The sequence below is a fragment of the Podarcis raffonei genome, chromosome 14, assembly GCF_027172205.1.
Source record: "Podarcis raffonei isolate rPodRaf1 chromosome 14, rPodRaf1.pri, whole genome shotgun sequence".
Taxonomy (NCBI): domain Eukaryota; kingdom Metazoa; phylum Chordata; class Lepidosauria; order Squamata; family Lacertidae; genus Podarcis; species Podarcis raffonei.
The window spans coordinates 9,654,948-9,673,049 of NC_070615.1; the positions used below are offsets into that span (position 1 = coordinate 9,654,948).

At 50.4% G+C, this 18,102-nt stretch overlaps 2 protein-coding genes across 2 annotated transcripts; one reads left to right on the plus strand and one right to left on the minus strand.

Moving 5' to 3' along the window:
• Window positions 1-35: 35 nt before the first annotated feature.
• On the plus strand, window positions 36-9,567 carry SNX22 (sorting nexin 22). Its single transcript, XM_053365907.1, has 6 exons — window positions 36-221; window positions 5,682-5,765; window positions 6,730-6,834; window positions 6,925-7,016; window positions 7,513-7,586; window positions 8,568-9,567. The coding sequence occupies exons 1-6, from the start codon at window positions 144-146 to the stop codon at window positions 8,702-8,704; spliced, it is 570 nt and encodes a 189-aa protein (XP_053221882.1). The 5' UTR covers window positions 36-143; the 3' UTR covers window positions 8,705-9,567.
• Window positions 9,568-10,058: 491 nt separating this feature from the next.
• Window positions 10,059-17,920, minus strand: PPIB (peptidylprolyl isomerase B). Its single transcript, XM_053365906.1, has 5 exons — window positions 17,736-17,920; window positions 14,357-14,470; window positions 12,602-12,695; window positions 12,284-12,468; window positions 10,059-10,493 (listed from the first exon to the last, which is right to left on the minus strand). Exons 1-5 carry the CDS (start codon window positions 17,898-17,900, stop codon window positions 10,371-10,373), a joined length of 681 nt encoding a protein of 226 aa, XP_053221881.1. The 5' UTR covers window positions 17,901-17,920; the 3' UTR covers window positions 10,059-10,370.
• Between the last annotated feature and the right edge of the window lie 182 nt (window positions 17,921-18,102).

Below are 18,102 nucleotides of genomic sequence, written 5' to 3' on the forward strand. Positions count from 1 at the left end.
TGGGAACTCCGCGGCGGCGCGGCTGGAGCGCGCAAAGGCGGCGGGACCCGACGGGGCGGGTCTCCGCCGCAGAGGGCGGAGCGGTTTCAACAAGCCCTGAATGAGTCCGCGGGGGCGGCTAGTCTCGGCTCCGAGGAGGCGGCATGCAGCTGCAGGTCGCGGTGCCCTCGGTGGGGCTGCAGCTGTCCGAGGGCGACCAGAGCCCGGAGAAGGCGCGCACGGTGAGTGGCGGCGGCAGCCCGTCGGGTTGCTCCCGGAGCGGGGCTTGGGCTCTTTTGCAGCCGCGGGGCCGGGAGGGAGAGCCCGTCCGCCGGTGCCTCTGGCGGGCTGGAGGGGAGAGCGGCTTCCAAGGCAGCGGGTGCCGTCGGGGCCCGAGGCCAGCCAGCAAGCGCCTTTGGCAGGGAGAAAGGGGGCGCTGAATTTGCTGGTGGGGCTTTGCAGAGGCCGGGCGAGCGAGGGAGGGGCTTCTTTGCGGCGCCCACCAAAGGAAATAAAGGAAGGAGCCCGACACGTGTAGCCTGGGGACCCTTCAGAAGTGAGGAGGCATGCGAACAGTCTGCGTCTGGTGAAAAAGAACAAAGCCGAAAGAAGAGACGCTCGGAGGAAGGACGGACCTGAAGACTGCCTTTAGCGATTGAATTACTTGAGTCTGTGTCCTGTGTCCCCCAACAAGCGCGCACCCCACCGCTCAGAAAGGGGGGTTTATTACAGCTTCTGTGGACCAGAGATGTGGGATATGGCAGGTATAGATAGAAAGAAAAATGTTAGCAGTGAGGTCGGAGAAGAATGAAATATAGACCCTGATAATTGTGCCTAAGGTTAAAAGTGTCCCAAACAAGTACAGTGCCCCCATCACACGGCAGAGTTGGTGAGACCACCAGCCTCCTGGCAGAGCTGTAGCTATGGAGCGGGGGGGGGGGCAGCCAGGTTTTTTGCCCCAGGTGAAGCCTCCAGCAGGGCGCTATTGAGGCTCCCAGTCGTGTGTGTGTGTGTGTGTGTGTGTGTGTGTGTGTGTGTGTGTACACACAAATGCACATGGGGGAGCATGAAATTGGGTCTTTGACCTGGGTGAAATAAAGCCTAGTTTTGCCTCTGCTTCCTGGCACTGATGAGCTAATGAACAACTGCAGTGCGATTAAAAAAAACACCTTATCTCAATTCAAGGCCACAGGTGATAGAACCAAACTTCAAAATACTTCCTTCTCTGGGAAGAAAGTGCACACTATGGAAAGCACTTGATTAAATATATCCTCCTTGTTTCATTGTTTAAGCAGAGTTCCCATTGGCATCATCAGGCAACAGTTATAAGTTATAAGATGGGAATCCTGTCACACACACACACACACACACACCCCAGAAGTTGTTTGACTACAATTCCCATCATCGCTGATGCGGACCATGCTGGCTGGGCCTGCTGGAGTCAGAGTCTCACAACGTCTGAGGGCCACAGGTTCCATGTTCCTCTAAGAAGGCTTCCAAAAATGGGGTAGCTGGAAACACATTCATTCCGCGACATTTCTCAGTGTCTCTGTTCTGTTAAAAGATAAGAGCTGGCATGGGAAGCCTGTCGGCCTCTAGATAATTATGGAGTCCATCAATATCTGGAGAACCAGCCGTTTCCTACCCCTGACTTAAACTAATGTTTATGCTGCTTGAAAGTATATCGGTTGAGACAATAATACACAGAATACAGGAATAATGTGTTTTATTAAAATGATGCATATTTTTCCAATAACCTGCCCCCCCTCTGTGTTTGGGGGGGAGGGAACAGCCACTCCTCACACTGTTGCCACAATAACACACACACAAACACACACCTACCCTGTAGGAACGGGCAGAATGGCAGTTGCCGTGCCTCTGCTCCTTGTAGAACCAGAAGAAACTAGGCGGTTGCTAATATCTGTAAGGCAAGATCTACTTCACTCACATCCACACACTTTTTAAAAAATCCTTCCAGCCACAAGGAGCCAGAAGGCACAGAGTAACTGCCGCCAGTACATTTTGGCACCTGAGGCAGACCCCAAAATTGCACCTCCCCTCCCCGCCAGGAAAGAAGACCTACATCCAGAACAGGGGGGGGGTGGAGGAAGATTGGCATTGGGATCAGCTGCCCCAGTGGACCCCTTTGCCTGAGTCAGTCACCTCATCTTGCCTCATGGGTGGGCCAGCCTTGAGTGCAGTACAGTGGTACCTCAGGTTAAGAACTTAATTTGTTCCGGAAGTCCGTTCTTAACCTGAAACTGTTCTTAACCTGAAGCACCACTTTAGCTAATGGGGCCTGCTGCTGCTGCCACACCGCCAGAGCACGATTTCTGTTCTCATCCTGAAGCAAAGTTCTTAACCTGAAGCACTATTTCTGGGTTAGTGGAGTCTGTAACCTTGAGCGTCTGTAACCCGAGATACTACTGTACTTAGAGATGACAGATTCTCATGTGGCACCACTGTAGGTCATTCTGGGGTACTGGGGGTGGGAAACTATTTAACCCAAGAGTGGGGTGGGGATCAGTATGGTGTAGTGGTTAGAGCATCAGATTAGGACTTGGGAGATCGGGGTTCACATCCCAACTCGGCCACGGAGCTCACAAGACAACCTTGAGCCAGTCACAGTCTCTCCATCTGAAATACCTCATAGGGTTGTTCAAAAATGAAGAGACAGGAGAACCATATACACCACTTTGAGCTCCTTAGATGCAGTGGCGTAGCGTGGGGGGTGCAGGGGGGGCCGGCCGCACCGGGCTCAACATCTGGGGGGGGGGCGCTCGCACTCGCAGCTCTCTGCCCCTACTAAAATCCACGGGTTAGGGGGCGCAAATTACTTGCCTTGCCCAGGGTGCTGACAACCCACGCTACGCCACTGCTTAGACGAAAGGTGGGGTATATATCTAATAATCAGGCTGTCCCTCCCACAAACAAGGTGAGGCGACTGCCTCTGGTGGCAGGACCCACAGGTGCAGCAGAACCCAGTAGAGATCTTTATTCCCCACTCATTCCTGATGTAGATCCTTCACTCACCCCTTCTTTCCTGGTGGGGAGGTACGCCTCGGGTGCTAAAATGTCTTGGGATGGTCCTGGTAATAATAAATAAATAAACTGTATCGCGTGGCTATAGAATGACTTGGGCCTTTGGGTTCCTCTAGGCCAGTATGATAGACTCTGACTGGCAGCAGAGTTTTCTCCAGTGTCTTGGACAGAGGTGATCCCTTGCCCTAAAATCTGAGATCCTTTTAAACTGGAGGCAGAAGAGGAGCCTGTTGGATCAATTCAGTGGCCCATCTAGTCCAGCATCCTGTTCTCACATTAACTGGTCTAATCCTCTTTTAAAGCCATCCAAGTTGTTACCCATCACTGCCTCCAGTGGCAGTGAGTTCCATGGTCTAACTGTGCATTGCATGAATAAGTCCTTTCTTCTTCTTTTGCCAATTAATTTTTATTAACATTCCAAATTGTTAACAAATTAACAACAAATTAATTCAATTTAAAAGTTGACTTTCCACCCCACCCTTCCAAGATGCTTCTTTCCCCTCCCTCCTTTGCTGCTAACAATAAAACACTTTATCTTAATTTTGCATCCTTTTGCATCCATTCTCTATTTCCATTGACTGTTTATGTTCAATTCCTGCTTAGGCTTTTATTTACTCTTTTGCCAGCTAATCGAATAGAGTTAATCTTTTATCAAGCCATGTAAATCATTCATCATAATTTTAAATCACATGTCCTCCAATACGACTTATTCATCATGGCTTTATTTTATCCATCCTGAATCTTCCAACATTCAGCTTCACTTGAATGTCCATGAGTTCTAGGGTCTAGAGATGTGAAGGTTTCAACCTGGGATTTTCTGTGTCCCAAAGCATGTGCTATGGGAAATCTGAGAATCCCACATTGATCAGATTTCTGTCGTGCATCTAGCAGTGCTAATGCCAAGAAGCCCAAGCCAAATTAAGAGCAGACACTTAAGACAGGATTCTGGTAAATTGGGACATCAGCTGTGGAATGACCAGCCTTGTTTTCATGGAGGGAAGTGAACTTAAGAGTGGCCTGTCTCCAGCGCACACTGAGCGAAGCATAAACATCAGGCATGGCATCTCTTGGGCACAGAGTTTCCCGGTTTCCTTATTGGTTGGCAATTCTCTCTGTTTAGTTAAGCTGGGTGTGGTGACCGTGGTTCTGTATTCCAGCTGGAAGGAGCTAGCTTTGCTTGTGACTTTATGGGGAAACTGCGATTGGAACATAAAATGCCTTATGTGGCAGGATATTTTTGGCCCTAGGAACCTAAGAAACCACCTACCAGCCGTTGGTCCTTCCAGCAACTCTCCGAGTCAGAGGTCTCTTCTAGCCCTACGGAGAGATGCTACGTGGAACTGAACATGGGGGAGCTGAACATGTCGGATTCTATCGCTCAGCCATGACTTTTCACTAATGAATCCGATTTTTTCCTTTTTAAAAAGCAAGCTTCTAGACCTCATGGAAAGCAATGATAGGCTTGAAGGCACGTGACCAGGACCTCGTGCAATTCCAGGAAGCAGAGGAGGAGTGACGCAGCGATCCCACTGGCCAGAGGGTTAGACTTCAGTGCCTTGTATCGCTTCTTCCCTCCCCAACCCTATTCCACGGTTGTGGGAAGGAAAGAGAATAAAGGATATGCATGCATATTGGTTTAAAGTAGATCACAATATGATTTTTTAGTTGCCAAGTGCTCCCACTGCTGGCACAGCAGGGCTCTTGTATGTGTGCCTAGATGAGGAAGAGAAAGCAGCGTATACTAAAAATAGCAGTGTGTGTGTACACACACACACACACACACACACACACACACACACACACACCCTGCTACTGTCACTACACAAACCTTCTGTGAGTAGACTGCTTTTGACATTTCCGGGGTGCTCCAATTCTATTTTTTATCCTTGTCTTTTCCTCATTTCATTTTAAATTCATATACCATCTTTTTCCATTGCTGACCCCAAGACGGTTTGCAGCCCAAGGTGAGGACTGTACCATGTGCTTTCCCCCTCCCCCAAATATTTGGATCTGCTGTGCAGAGAAGAGTCTGTTGCTGCAGCTGCAATTCATGGTGACCAGAAGTGAGTGTTGGGTGTGTGAATAGTTGCTTCGGCCGGGTAAACTGATGCCTGGGCCCAGGGACTTTGGTTTGTTTTCCCTCCAAGGAGATGGCCCGTTTGGTCTCCCTTTCTCTCTCCTGAACAACTAAGTACACTAAACCTGTGGGGCACCTCTGCTACATCTCTGCAGCATCTGGGCACAAAGCCTTCAAGAGATGTGCGCTGCGTTACAATCTGTGCTTTGCTGGAGTTGTCCGAAGTGTATTCACCGCACTTCAACGGCACACATTCCTCAGGCCCGACAGGGAGCCTTCTGCTGGGTGTTCTTTTATGCAGAGCAGAGTTTATTCAGTATTCCTGCCCGCCCCCCTGCTCCCATTTGGCACTTTTGAGAAGCGAAGCCAAAGGCTGATTTCAAAGAGGCTTTTGTCAAGCAGTGTTTGCTTTGGGGAGAGACTGGACTGCGGTGCATTGTGGGGGAAGAAAGCAAGATGACTGCCCTGCTATTGCAGAGAGTTAAGACAGATCTCATCTGTTCAGCAGCAGCAGCAGAGCTGTTTTGTGGTGTGGGTGGGGCATGTCCAGGTGAAACTGACGAGCTTGTGCCTAACCTTTCAGGTGTTCAAGGTGGAAATCCTGTGGAACGGGAGGAAACATTGCATTGAAAAGCGCTACAGCGAGTTCCATGCCCTCCATAAAAGGGTAAGGTGGGTGCATGTGAGTCGGGGGGGAGTGGCAAGCTTGTGGCCCTGCTGGGTGTCATTGGACTACAAATCCCATCATCCTCGACAACTGCCCATGCTGGCTGGGACTGATGGGTGTTGGAGTCCCACCCACTAGAGAAGAATGGAGAAGTAAGGGGATGGATTGTGCAGAACTGGCAAGGTATGTTACGCTAAAATAAGAAAATAAGGTTTTGTGGAAGAATGCAAACCCTTTTCGGATTACAGTGGTACCTCGGGTTAAGAACTTAATTCATTCTGGAGGTCTGTTCTTAACCTGAGGTACCATTTTAGGAACTCTTTTGGGCCCCAACAGGCCAGATCCTTTCCTCCCCAAAACCCACTGCCCAACTTGGACAGGTGTGTGATCCACCCATCTGTCAGAGTTGACCCATGTGAGAAAGGATCTGCTTTGCCAACGCATTTCCTGCCGGAAATGCACTGGCAAAGCACTGCCCAGAAGGACTGAACTCTACTCACCAGCCGATGAACAGAGGGTTCGATCCTGCTCTCTGCTTAGGTCTGCTTCGCCGGCATGTTCCCAACAGGGAACAAAATGACAAAGCAGTACCCAGCAGGATTGCTATTGCCCAGCGACATTAGCTGATTGGCAGGTGGGTGTGGTTTGGGGAAGCGGTTTTGTGGGCTGAATTTGACCCCTGGTGGGAAGAGATTGCCCCACAGGCCATAAGATCCCAACACCCAATGCACAGAAATGGACCCTGCTGGCAGCTGAGCCTGACTTCAACACTCAGCGGAGAGCTGGCTAGTTTTGGGGTCGTAGGACAGAGCACCTCTCCTCCCAGTGCCTCTCTGACATTCAGCATCCACTGCCAGAAGCAGCGGCTTCCCTCTGCTTAACAGTAGGACCGGCCGTGGGCCTGGTGGATCCTGGAGCTCCTTTGATGTCCATGCAGCTTCTCTCCTCTCGCCAACCCCCACAGATCAAGAAGAGATGCAGAGTCCCAGACTTCCCACCCAGGCGTGTCCCCAACTGGATGACGAAAGTCCTGGAGCAGCGACGGCAGGGCCTGGAAGCTTACCTCCAGGTAGGATGCGAGGCTGGCAGCTGAGTTGAAAACAGCCTCCCTTCCTCCCCAGCCTGCTCTCACTGATCTTGGTTCGTCTGTCTCCTGCAGGGCATCTTGCTATGCAATACAGAGCTTCCCAAGGAACTTCTGGACTTCCTGAAACTCTGGCAGTTTGAGCAGGAGCACAAGGCAGATCTTGGGTGAGTGTTTGGGTGAGCCGGGGGGAGATTGAGCAGGAGCAACACTTTCCCGCTTTGTGCCACCGTCTGGTGCAGGTGGGGAGAACCTTTGGCCCTTCAGATGTTTCTCCAAACACCTCCGTAATCCAAACACCATGATGAGAATCTCTTTGAAGTCTGAACCTAAACCCCCAGGGACTGTACACTTCTGCAGGTTTTTTCTTAAGATGCTTCAATCCAGTCCATGTCTATTTATCTATTCATTTTTTCAAACACATGTTCCCAGCAATGCGAATGGCATCGGAGAGTGCCAGCTATCCCATGCTCTGTGACCCAGTGTCCTGCCCCTTGCACCTTGATGCAGGTCGGCAATCTCGGACAATCCACAGGTCTACAAGACAGTCCTTCCCCACCCTGGAGAGGTTGCATTTTATTCTCACAACCACCTTGCGAAGTAGGCTAGGAGCTGAAATTGAGAGATTCTAACCCAAATGGCGGGGCTCAATTCTCTTTGCAGCCCTGGTTACCTGCTGTCCCACCGGCCGGTCATAAGTTTCCAAAGTGATCCATACATCTTTCCGGCTTCCACAGGTAACGGCTTCCTAGTAAGGTTTTTGGGGTGGTGATGGAGGGGAGCAGAGCTCTGGGCTGGTTAAGGTCTGTTATCAAGCAAGGGTCTGGGGTGCATGTCGACACTTTACCCGATACAGAAACAATTTGTCGTGTAGTTTTCGATATGGGTGACAAGAGAGCCGGGGTCCCTCACCTGCCATCCTGGACTGGCAGGATTGGGGGAGCGGATGGAAAACAGTTCTTGTTTTGCTGAAAGGCACCTGTGCAAAAACCATTGCAGTGTTAAAGGTAAAGGTAAAGGGACCCCTGACCATTAGGTCCAGTCATGACTGACTTTGGGGTTGCGGCGCTCATCTCGCTTTATTGGCCAAGGGAGCTGGCGTACAGCTTCCGGGTCATGCGGCCAGCATGACTAAGCCGCTTCTGGCGAACCAGAGCAGTGCACGAAAACGCCATTTACCTTCCCGCTGGAGTGGTACCTATTTATCTACTTGCACTTTTGTGCTTTAGAACTGCTAGGTTGGCAGGAGCAGGGACCGAGCAACAGGAGCTCACCCTGTCGCGGGGATTCAAACTGCTGACCTTCTGATTGGCAAGTCCTAGGCTCTGTGGTTTAACCCACAGCGCCACCCGTGTCCCCTTATTGCAGTGTTAGAGATGCCCAAACGCTCAGGTTTGGGGTAGTTAAGCAGCGTCTCCTGCAACAGGAGGAAGCGGTGGATGCTGAAATGATGAAACACGGGATCGCAGAGTCCTAACATGAGCCACTTTTGTGCTGTGGAACTGAACTGTGTGCTAGATCTCATGTGAGTGCCAGGTTGAAGATGCCCCTTTGCCCTCGGCTGGGGGCGGCATTGTCCATCGGCCCATCTCAGGGGGCTTAGCTTCCTAGGCCAGAAAGGGAAGACAGGAAGAGGCCTCGGGGGCTGCTTTCTGCTCCCACCTTTTAAGGGTTGATTGAATGAGTTGCCACCGTTAATTCCCTCCTCTCCCTCTCAGACTTGCTTCCCGACGTGATCCTGAGCGGAGTGCTGCAGGGTTTCTATGCACCCCGGACGACCTTCTGCCTGCAGTCAAAGCTCTTTGGGGCTCTGCCACCCGCCGACTCGGCGTCCTCTCCTTTGCAACCGGCCTAGGGAACGCTCAGAGGATCGAGTGCAGCTCTGTTCGTTTGCGGAAAAGCAACTGCCGGCTTCCTCCTTGCATTGTACATTGGAAAGAGGTTGGGGACAAGAGTACACCTGGGGGAGCCACTTCTTGAGGCAGGCAGTGGGAACGAAATGCAGTAGGTTGTTTTGTTAGACTGCTGAGCTCCAGTAGAGTGCAGCTAACACGGGCAGGGCTCCTTGCCACTTCTGGCAGAGCTGTGGCTCTCAGGTGTTTCCAGGTGACAGCTCTTGTCAGCCGATGTGAGTGACAAGCAGCTGCGAGTCAGGGAGGTACGCATGCCTTCCTCCAAGCTTCATGGGCTGGAAGCAAGAGCGGCACAACAGCAGCTGGGGGCAGGTACTGACTCAGGTCAGGTGCTGACAATGCAAGATGCTCCTAGTGTTTGTGTGCACAGTGACGCCACATTGATAGTCTCCCAGCCTTCTGTCTAGTCCAAAGGGAGGCAGCAACTGCTCCCTCACTGCAGCGGCGAGAAACCACTGCCAACTTGGCATGGATCTGGTCCAGTTGGCACCTTAATGCAGGTGTAGCCAACGTGGTGCCATCCAGCTGCCAACAGCCCCCCAACTCCCATCAGCCCCAACCGGCTGTGGTCTAACAACACCCAGAGTGTATCAGCCTGGGGAAAGCTGCAGTGATGGGACACAGGTAGCAGAGCCCTCCCAGAGGAGTCCGGGTTTTTCTACAGCATGGCGGGAGACCAGCAGCTCCTCTAAGCTAGCCCGATAGTTTGGGTCATTCCTGCTGCAGAAGATAACTGCTTTCTCAGTGGGGTAGATGGTCTACTTTAACAAAAATGGCTATGCAATAAAAACACTTCCACTAGAAATATTGAGTTGGTTTTGAAACTGTTGTAATTTGAGGGATGGGGTGGAGGGGAGAAGAAGACAGTTTCTGACATTGCCAGTGGGCTGGTTTGTGGACAAAGCTTCTTAAACCATGGTTTACTCTTACACTGAATCAGTATGCTAGTGCTTAGGGGTGGTGGAGCTGAGCCAAATCATGGTTTAGTTGCAAGAGAGGCTTTGTTCTTCCTGCTCTGTTTGTGTTTGCAATGGCTTGGAATAGGCCCCTTTATAAACATACCAACCTTTCGTGGGATGCTAGGATTGGACAGCCACTTGCCTTTGTGTTCCGAACAGGGGAGCAAAGAGCTTTCTGAACGAATTTGGCAATGGCTAACAGAGAGAACTTTCCTTGGGGAAGTAGTAAATTTGTGACATTCGCTCCCTAGAATACCCCTCTAAATAAATGCTGGGAATTCATAGTTGGGGCGGGAGGACCTAGCTGTAGCTAATAAAAACAACAACCAGGCAGTGCTACAAAAACACAATGGTCACGTTTATTGGTCCATGTGCTTTCTTACAAAACGGAATGGGACACCCATTGCCCCCACCCCACCCCTCAAAGCCACTTGGATGACCAGTGGCTGATGGAATGAGTTGTTACAAGAATGGAGACCCCCCCACCCCCACCCCGAAGTGTGTAGCTGGGGGAAGGGCGGACAGAAAGGGAGCAGCAGTGGCGGCAGTTCACCTGCTGTGGGACAGTGATGATGCGAGGCCTCCGTGAGTGTGTAGCCCCCTCGCAGCCCTTTGCAAGCCAGAGTCTGACCCTCCAGCGGCCACCCGGTTATTCTTTGGCAATGGCAAATGGCTTCTCCACCTCGATGACGTTGCAGTCGGCAATGGTGACGTCTTTGAGAGGTTTGTCCCGACTGTCGGTCTTTGTGTTCTCCACTTTTCTCACTACATCCTAAGAAAGGGAAGCAGGAATAAGAAGGGAGGAATGCTGGAAGTTAGCCAGGGGGCATTTTGCTTCTGGTGTGGGTCCAACTGCAGCCACATGGAGATCTCTGGATGCCGGGTTCCTGACTGACATCTCCACCTGGCTGGCCCCTCCAGCTTTCTTAAGCAGGTAAGCAGAAGAGCTTATTCATTGCATTTAAATCCCACCTTTTCTTCCAAGAAGTACATGGTTCACCCCTCCCCTGGTTAATCTCTACAACAACCCTGTGAGGTAGGTTAAGAGGCTGTGACTGTCCCAAGGCCCCCCAGTGAGGATTTGAACCCTGATCTCCCACGTCCTAGTCCGACACTCTAGCCACTACACCACACTGGCTTCCTACAGTTCTTGTGCTATGGGGCAGCTACATAAATTAAGTAGGTAAATAAAAACAGGGAAAGCAAAATGTCACTGAGAGAAGGTTCTGAAATACTTTCCTCGAAGCCTAAATTTATTTTATTCTGGATTGTTTTATTTGGTGTTTTCATATAGAGTTGGAAGGGCCCCGAGGGTCATCTAGTCCAACCCCCTGCAAGGCAGGAATCTCAGTGAAAGCATCCATGACAGGTGGCCATCCAACCTCTGCTTAAAAACCTCCAAGGAAGGAGAGTCTGCAACCTCCCGTTTTAATGTGTTGCTAACTGCCTTGAGATTTTTTTCCCTTTAAAATATAAAGTAGGAGATAAATTAAATGAATAGTCATAATGATAAATCTTATTGTTGTTTTTTAAAGGTGCCTAGACATTCTATTGTGGTGACTGTAAGCTAGGTTTAAGGTGAAATTTGCTTATATATCTGAGTTTCTAACACTTACAATATGTAATACCTGTGGAGGGCACTTGGCAATGCCCATCGCATGGGCATTTCTAGCTGCCCCATTTTGCCCTGTAATGCAGCCTGGAGAATGGCAATACAGTCGTACCTTGGAAGTCAAACGGAATCCGTTCCGGAAGTCTGTTCGACTTCCAAATCGCGGCTTCTGATTGGCTGCAGGAAGTTAACCAATCGGAACCCCCGTCAGACATTCAGCTTCCAAAAGAACGTTTGAAAACCTGAACAGTCACTTCCGGGTTTCGATTGTTCGGGAGCCAAAACGTCCCGAGTTCCAGGGTGTTCAACAAATAATGTACAACTGTATGGGGTTCCTGTAGTAAGCTCTCTATATATTCACTCTTAGGCACTAGTTATGCCAATCTTTGACACTATGTGCGCAGAGCTGTTTCCCATACACAGAGGGAGGCAAGACGTTGTCAAACTCCCAACTTCCATCAGCTCCAGGCAACATAGCGGATGGTCAGGGGTGATGGAAGTTGTGGTCCCTCTTCACAGGGAGGGCCCTGGTTCTCCACCCCTGCAGTTCAAATGTCAGAATTGGCATTACCAGATAAAAATTCAAGTCCACCACAGAGATCTAAAAAGCCCAGGAAGCTGCACAGATTTGTGCCCGATGTCAAAAGAGACAAAGAACTCAGCACCAGGCAAAACTATTGTTGAGGGACTCCAAAATTGGGCACCACCCCAGAAAAAGCCCCCCCCCCGCCCTTCCTACAGCAGCGGGATCTGGAGAAGAGCCTCCTTAGACCCATGAACTGCCATGACAACAATCTAGGAGGCAGTGAAATTTTAATATGCTTCATTTGCTTGGTCCTGGTCCGCGGTCCAGTTCCCATTATTTCGAACCAACAACTGCATTAGAAATCCAAGTAAGGGCCCAGATGCTACTAGGCACAACACACACACACACACAAAATTCCGCTCACCATCCCTTCCAGGACTTTGCCGAAGACAACATGCTTGCCATCCAGCCATGACGTCTTGACGGTGGTGATGAAGAACTGAGAGCCGTTGGTGTCCTTGCCAGCGTTGGCCATGCTCACCCAGCCGGGCCCATAGTGCTTCAACTTGAAGTTCTCATCGGGGAAACGGTCCCCATAGATGCTTTTACCTGGCAGTGAGCAAAAGGGAGAGAATAACACCATCTTCCAGTGTCCAGCTTTGTTTTTTGAGGGTTACTCCTGCCCAGAGAAGGATCCTTGTCCAACCCCATCCAGAAGAGACAGAATTGACTCGGCCCTCACCTCCTGTTCCATCTCCCCGGGTGAAGTCTCCTCCCTGGATCATGAAGTCCTTGATCACACGGTGAAACTTGCTGCCTTTGTAGCCAAACCCTTTCTGAAAAGGAAGGGAGTTTGGTAAGAGCGAGGACAGTTTGCAGCACCACTCTGGGAAAGGCTTGGTTTAAAGTCCTTTCCCGAGCAGTCCAGAACCAGACAGTTTCGGAGCATCAGCTGTAACCTCTCCCATCTGTGGGCAGAAGAGAGTCACGACTGGTGGAAAAGGGTCCAAGATACTGGGGAAAGCAGAATACTTTGCTGCTGCAATGCAAGTGAGGCCTCAGCAGTTTCTCCTCCACCATCACCAACCCCCCACTGCCTGCAAACCCTAATGGGAGTCCAAATGCTTAAGGCTTTAGCCTCCAGCGGGTTAGTCCATTACTTGAGCAATAAACTTCTTAATGGGCTCAGCTCTTGCTAATCACTAGCAATCCCTTGTGGTTCCAACTACTAAAAGGGCTCCATCATGGGGATCAGCAGGGTTGGGGTTTTTCCCCCTGGGCAAATTGAAACACTGAAAGAGGAGAGTGGGCTAGTTTCTCGGGAAGAAAATAAGAACGGTTCCTATTTTGTTCATTTCAAAGGCAACACAAATGCTGGAAACTTCTAAAATATATAAATGAAAGCTGGGAATCTGGGGTGATGGTACATCCAGATATTTTTTTGAGCAGGGGGAGAACGACTGCCCCAACGTGCCACCCTTCCCTAGTGGAAGCCCAGCGGCCCAATGAAACATCTGGATTCACAACACCTGATCCAGTGCAGAAGCATATGGGAATTCACATAAGTACCGTATTTTTCGCCCTATAAGGCGCACTGGCCCATAGGGCGCACCTCGTTTTTTGGAGGGGAAATAAATAAAAAAATATTATTTCCCCCCCCCAGCCGCGGGGCTGGGGAAGCCCAAGCTTCCCCCGACCCCAGCCCCGAGAACAGGCTGCTGTCCGCAAGCCTTGCGAGCCTGCGGGAACTCCCGCTGGGCTCGCAAGGCTTGCGGACATCTGCGCAAAGCACGGGGCGCGCTCTGGAACACGCCCGTGCTTCGGGCTACAGGCTGCTGCCCGCAAGCCTGGAGAGCCCGCGGGCACTCCCACCGGGCTCGCAAGGCTTGCGGATAGCTTCCTGAAGCCTGGAGAGCGAGAGGGGTCCCCATAGGACGCACACACACTTCCCTTTCATTTTTGGAGGGAAAAAGTGCGTCCTATAGGGCGAAATATACGGTAACTTGACGGTCATATTTTGAAAGTTAAAAGCAGCAGTGAGAGGGCAGAAGCTTAATCATGGCAGCACCTCATCTTTCTCTGTGCTTAGCTTAGAGAAGAACATTCCCTCTCCAGCAGATCTTCACTCAGTTTCCAAATATTTGTGCAATTCGGCCAGCAGCAGCAGCAGCAAATGGAGCGCACTGGAGGCAAATCCTGACATGCAGCCAGTCAGGATTCCTTCTCCCAAAGGCCAGCAAAAGCAAAAGGCTGTAGCACCCAGACTTTGGCCTTAAGGGTTTTCCAGCCTCTCTCCACACCAAGGCTCTTTAGTTGAGCAATATTATTATTTCACTTATTCAAAATGGGGTCAGCCAGCCCTCCTGCGTTTGGGGCCCTTCCTGTTGTGTGGGCCTCTGGATGCGTGCCCCACAGTCACCCCATTTGGCAGCCTTCCTTCCGCACCCTTGTAAGCAGACTGACCTACTGAGGACTCTGACCCAACTTTTGAACTCACCTCTCCTGTGGACAAGGCGACAAAATTCTCAACTGTCTTCGGAACTGTCTTTCCAAAGAGGCCGATGACCACTCGCCCCACGTCTTCATCCCCGATCCGCAGATCAAAATACACCTGGTGATCAAAACAGGCTGCATCATGGAACGGCTGCAGAGTGGAGCCCCCTTCCTGTTCTGACATCAGCCTCTATATGCAAGAGTCCAATGCCTGCGGGGAGTTAGGCTGTCTGCAGCAAGGCAGGAGCCACCCAGGGAACTGTACTGCTAGTTTTATTGGGATCCTCTTCAGGTTATGCTCCATTCAAGTAGGAGTGGGAGAACCACAAAGGTGGGGCATAAATTCAATAAATAGAATATTTGTCCACCTAGACAGGTATTGTCTTTTCTGACCAGGAGTCCTTCTCTCTCTCTCTCTCCCCAAGGCATAAGCAAAGGTCTCAACCTTGCAATTTGATTCCACCACCCCCAGGCTGCACCAACACCAGCAGTGCTCTGAACTCTCCCCAAATGCAATGCATTTCAGACAATGCCTAGTGCTTGCTTGAACTGAAAGGTCTGTGTGCACTAGAAACCTCTGGGATATATGTGGCTGAAATATAGCCCACTGTACAAAGTAGAGAGACATATCTATTGCCCCACCCACACCAGAATGTGTCTCCCAAAGGTTTTCGGGCTGCACTCTCTTCCTCCTCCCTGCTTCTGAAGTGTGGCAAGTGGGCTCTGCCTGACAGTTCATGTTTGCTGGTCTGGAGTGGGATTCTCACTTTTTGCGTGAGTACGTCCTGGGTTCAAATCCCAGACAAGTCCATGCTCCAGAGATGGGTAGGGGGGAATCTTAAAGGGGAAGGTCATTGGTTGCAGCTTGAAAAGGATCTCCTCCCTGGTACAGAGGAGAGATGCTACCAGCTGCAATAGGAAACATCCTTGATCCCTTCCCTTCCCAGGAGTTTGAGGAAGGGAAGGGGCCAGAATGCACAGACAGAGAATACTTTGTATGTCTGCGGTTCCAGGCTGAGTCTCTGGCATCTCCAGCTGAAAGGTTCTTGAGCAGCAATAGCTAGTGGTGCTGTCAGGACAAGTTTTTGAGTTCGGCCAAAGGAGGGAGGGACCCCAAACACAGGAGGGCTTTTAAAGGAAGCAACATAATACAAACTGTTTTGGAGCACATATAGACCATTAAGTCCAGAGCCTAAAATTTCCCACTGGCTCCACCTCTCTGGAATGCATTGCCGAGACCCCAAAACCCACCTGCAGTGTTCTAGACTCCCATTGTTCTAGGCGCATTTTGTGACAGGGAATTTCATTAGTTCAAGCAGTTTCTGAGCTCTGGGCGCAGTACTGTGCCTGAGATTTCAGATTAAAACTGCAGAGTGGAAGGAAAGGAGGACCTTTTTCTGCCTCCCCACTTCCAGCTACTCTCTGAAGACTGGAGAAGAGACCCTCTTAAGAATATTAGGAGGGGAGTGGGCAGGGGGAAGGCTAGACCATGTGAAAAATGAATTATTTTAGCAGCAGTTCATTCATTTTCAGCTTTGTATTCTTGTTATAAAAAAGTGCATCTAGACATTCCGTTGTTGCTTCCATAGCCTAGGTTTAAGGTGACATTTAGCTCCTAGCTTTCATATCTCAGTTTCTAACACTGCCCATCTGCTCTCACTGGCCTTTTCTTCAGATCACACATTGCTTTGTAAGGTTTTTATTTTAGTTTTTGGCCTGCCGGCTGTTTTTCTTTCACTTTATTAAGTATCCTTTGGTGTCTGTAATATTACAAGCTATTTTAGGAGGGCTTTTGCTCTGAAAGACGGCCAGGACAATTTTTTAAGCCAAGAAACTCAAACAACAAAGCATTCAGTGGCACCATCAGATTCCTTGTGACGTAAGAATGCATGTTAGTCTCTAATGTTGCCGCAAGACACTCTGCTAATTTTGGAAGTTGTCTGATAAAATGATACAGTAACAGAAAAAAACCAAAGGTCTGGCTCAGCATAAGGCTGCTTTGTAGAATGTGGGATCTCTTATCCTGGCCAAGGGTTAGTCACAAAACCTAACCCTTTCTGCAGACATCTCTTTTCAATATGCATGACAACTGTCCTAATTTACCAGGGGCAGCCCCTAATTTCTGACCCTCCCTAAATCTCTCTCCTTTCCTAGCCCTGTGCCTATGAATACTCTATCACTTTGGGACCCGCCCCCCCCCCAAGTCAAGGCTCCTAATACCTAAGTCTAAGCACACATACCAGGAAGTTCTATTACGCTCAGTTGTACTTCCTATTGAGTAATAACACAGCAGATGCAACAAAAGCACAGCCTGTGTTAAACTTGTTGGCCTTTAAAGGAGCCATAAGATATTTCTGCAGTGTGAGACAAGACATGGCTGCCCCACTGGGGCCTCCAAGCGATAACCACCATGCTTGGAATCAAGCATGTTAAGAGTGAACTTCTGTTTAATTTTTATTTGCTGATGTTTTGAGAGTTAATTCTATTGTGTGCTATTCTAATAGATTGCTGAATATTACTTTACTTGATATAAGTGGCTCCATTTTAAAGTTACGTTTTATTATGAATTTTTGAACTGGATCTGATCATTATAAGGCGTGCATTCCTTGCTTCATATTTTTGCTGCTGCAAATCGCCTTGCTTATAGAAGCATAGAAAGGCGGCATAGAAATTAAAAGCCAAATGAAATGAAGCCGTGCATCCTCGGAAGGGTCTTTCCATCGCGCATGACTTTATGCGCCCGCCTGGCCAGCTAAGACCCCACCTAAGCCTCCCAATGCTTCTTTCCACCCCTCCTTGCACACCACATCCCGATATAAAACAAGACTATGGTCTATTGAAGCCTTTGCCATACAGTGGTACCTCAGGTTACATACGCTTCAGGTTACAGACTCTGCTAACCCAGAAATAGTACCTTGGGTTAAGAACTTTGCTTCAGGATGAGAACAGAAATCGTGCTCTGGCAGCGCGGCAGCAGCAGGAGGCCCCATTAGCTAAACTGGTGCTTCAGTTTAAGAATAGTTTCAGGTTAAGTACGGACCTCCGGAACGCATTAAGTACTTAACCTGAGGTACCACTATATAGTCTTTCAAGGAGCACACGCAGGGGACGAGGTTCAGCTCTGAACGGTTTGCTAAGAGAAGAAAAATCGCCTCCCCGCTGCCTGGGTGCACTGGCCATAAATCGCCTTTTAGGCTTTTTCAGCAATTATCATGTTAAGATAAATCCAATAAATTATTATTGCACAGAATGGGGCTAGAGGGCTTCTGCTGCTGCGGAATAGAGGGGTGCAAGCGCAACAGGGGGGACGCCCACCCTGCAGAGAAGTGCAAGGGGGGAGGGGGCTGCAAATAAGCCCCCCTCCCCTCCCCTCCCCCGCTCACCTTGGCCGTGACCTTGGGCCCCTTCTTGCGCTCCTCCGCGTGAGCAGCCGGGAAGAGCAGCAGCAGCAGAGAGCCGCCCAGGCCCAGCAAGGCCGCGGCCGCCAGCAGCTTCATCTTCCTCCGCTCGCAGCCCCAGCAGCGCCAACCCGGCCACAGAGCCCGCATCCGCCCCCTTCCCCTCTCGCTCGTCCTCCCCTCCCGCCTCCCCCGCGCGCAATGGTACAGCCCCGAGCCGGGCGGAGCGGAGTCCTGGGCGAGAGGGATTGGCCGCTTCCATCTCAGGAGAGGGGGAGGGAGGCCGTTCCCCACCCCCACCCCGGGGGGCGTCGGCGGCTCCTGCGACAAAGGAATGCCACGTTTCCAGCCT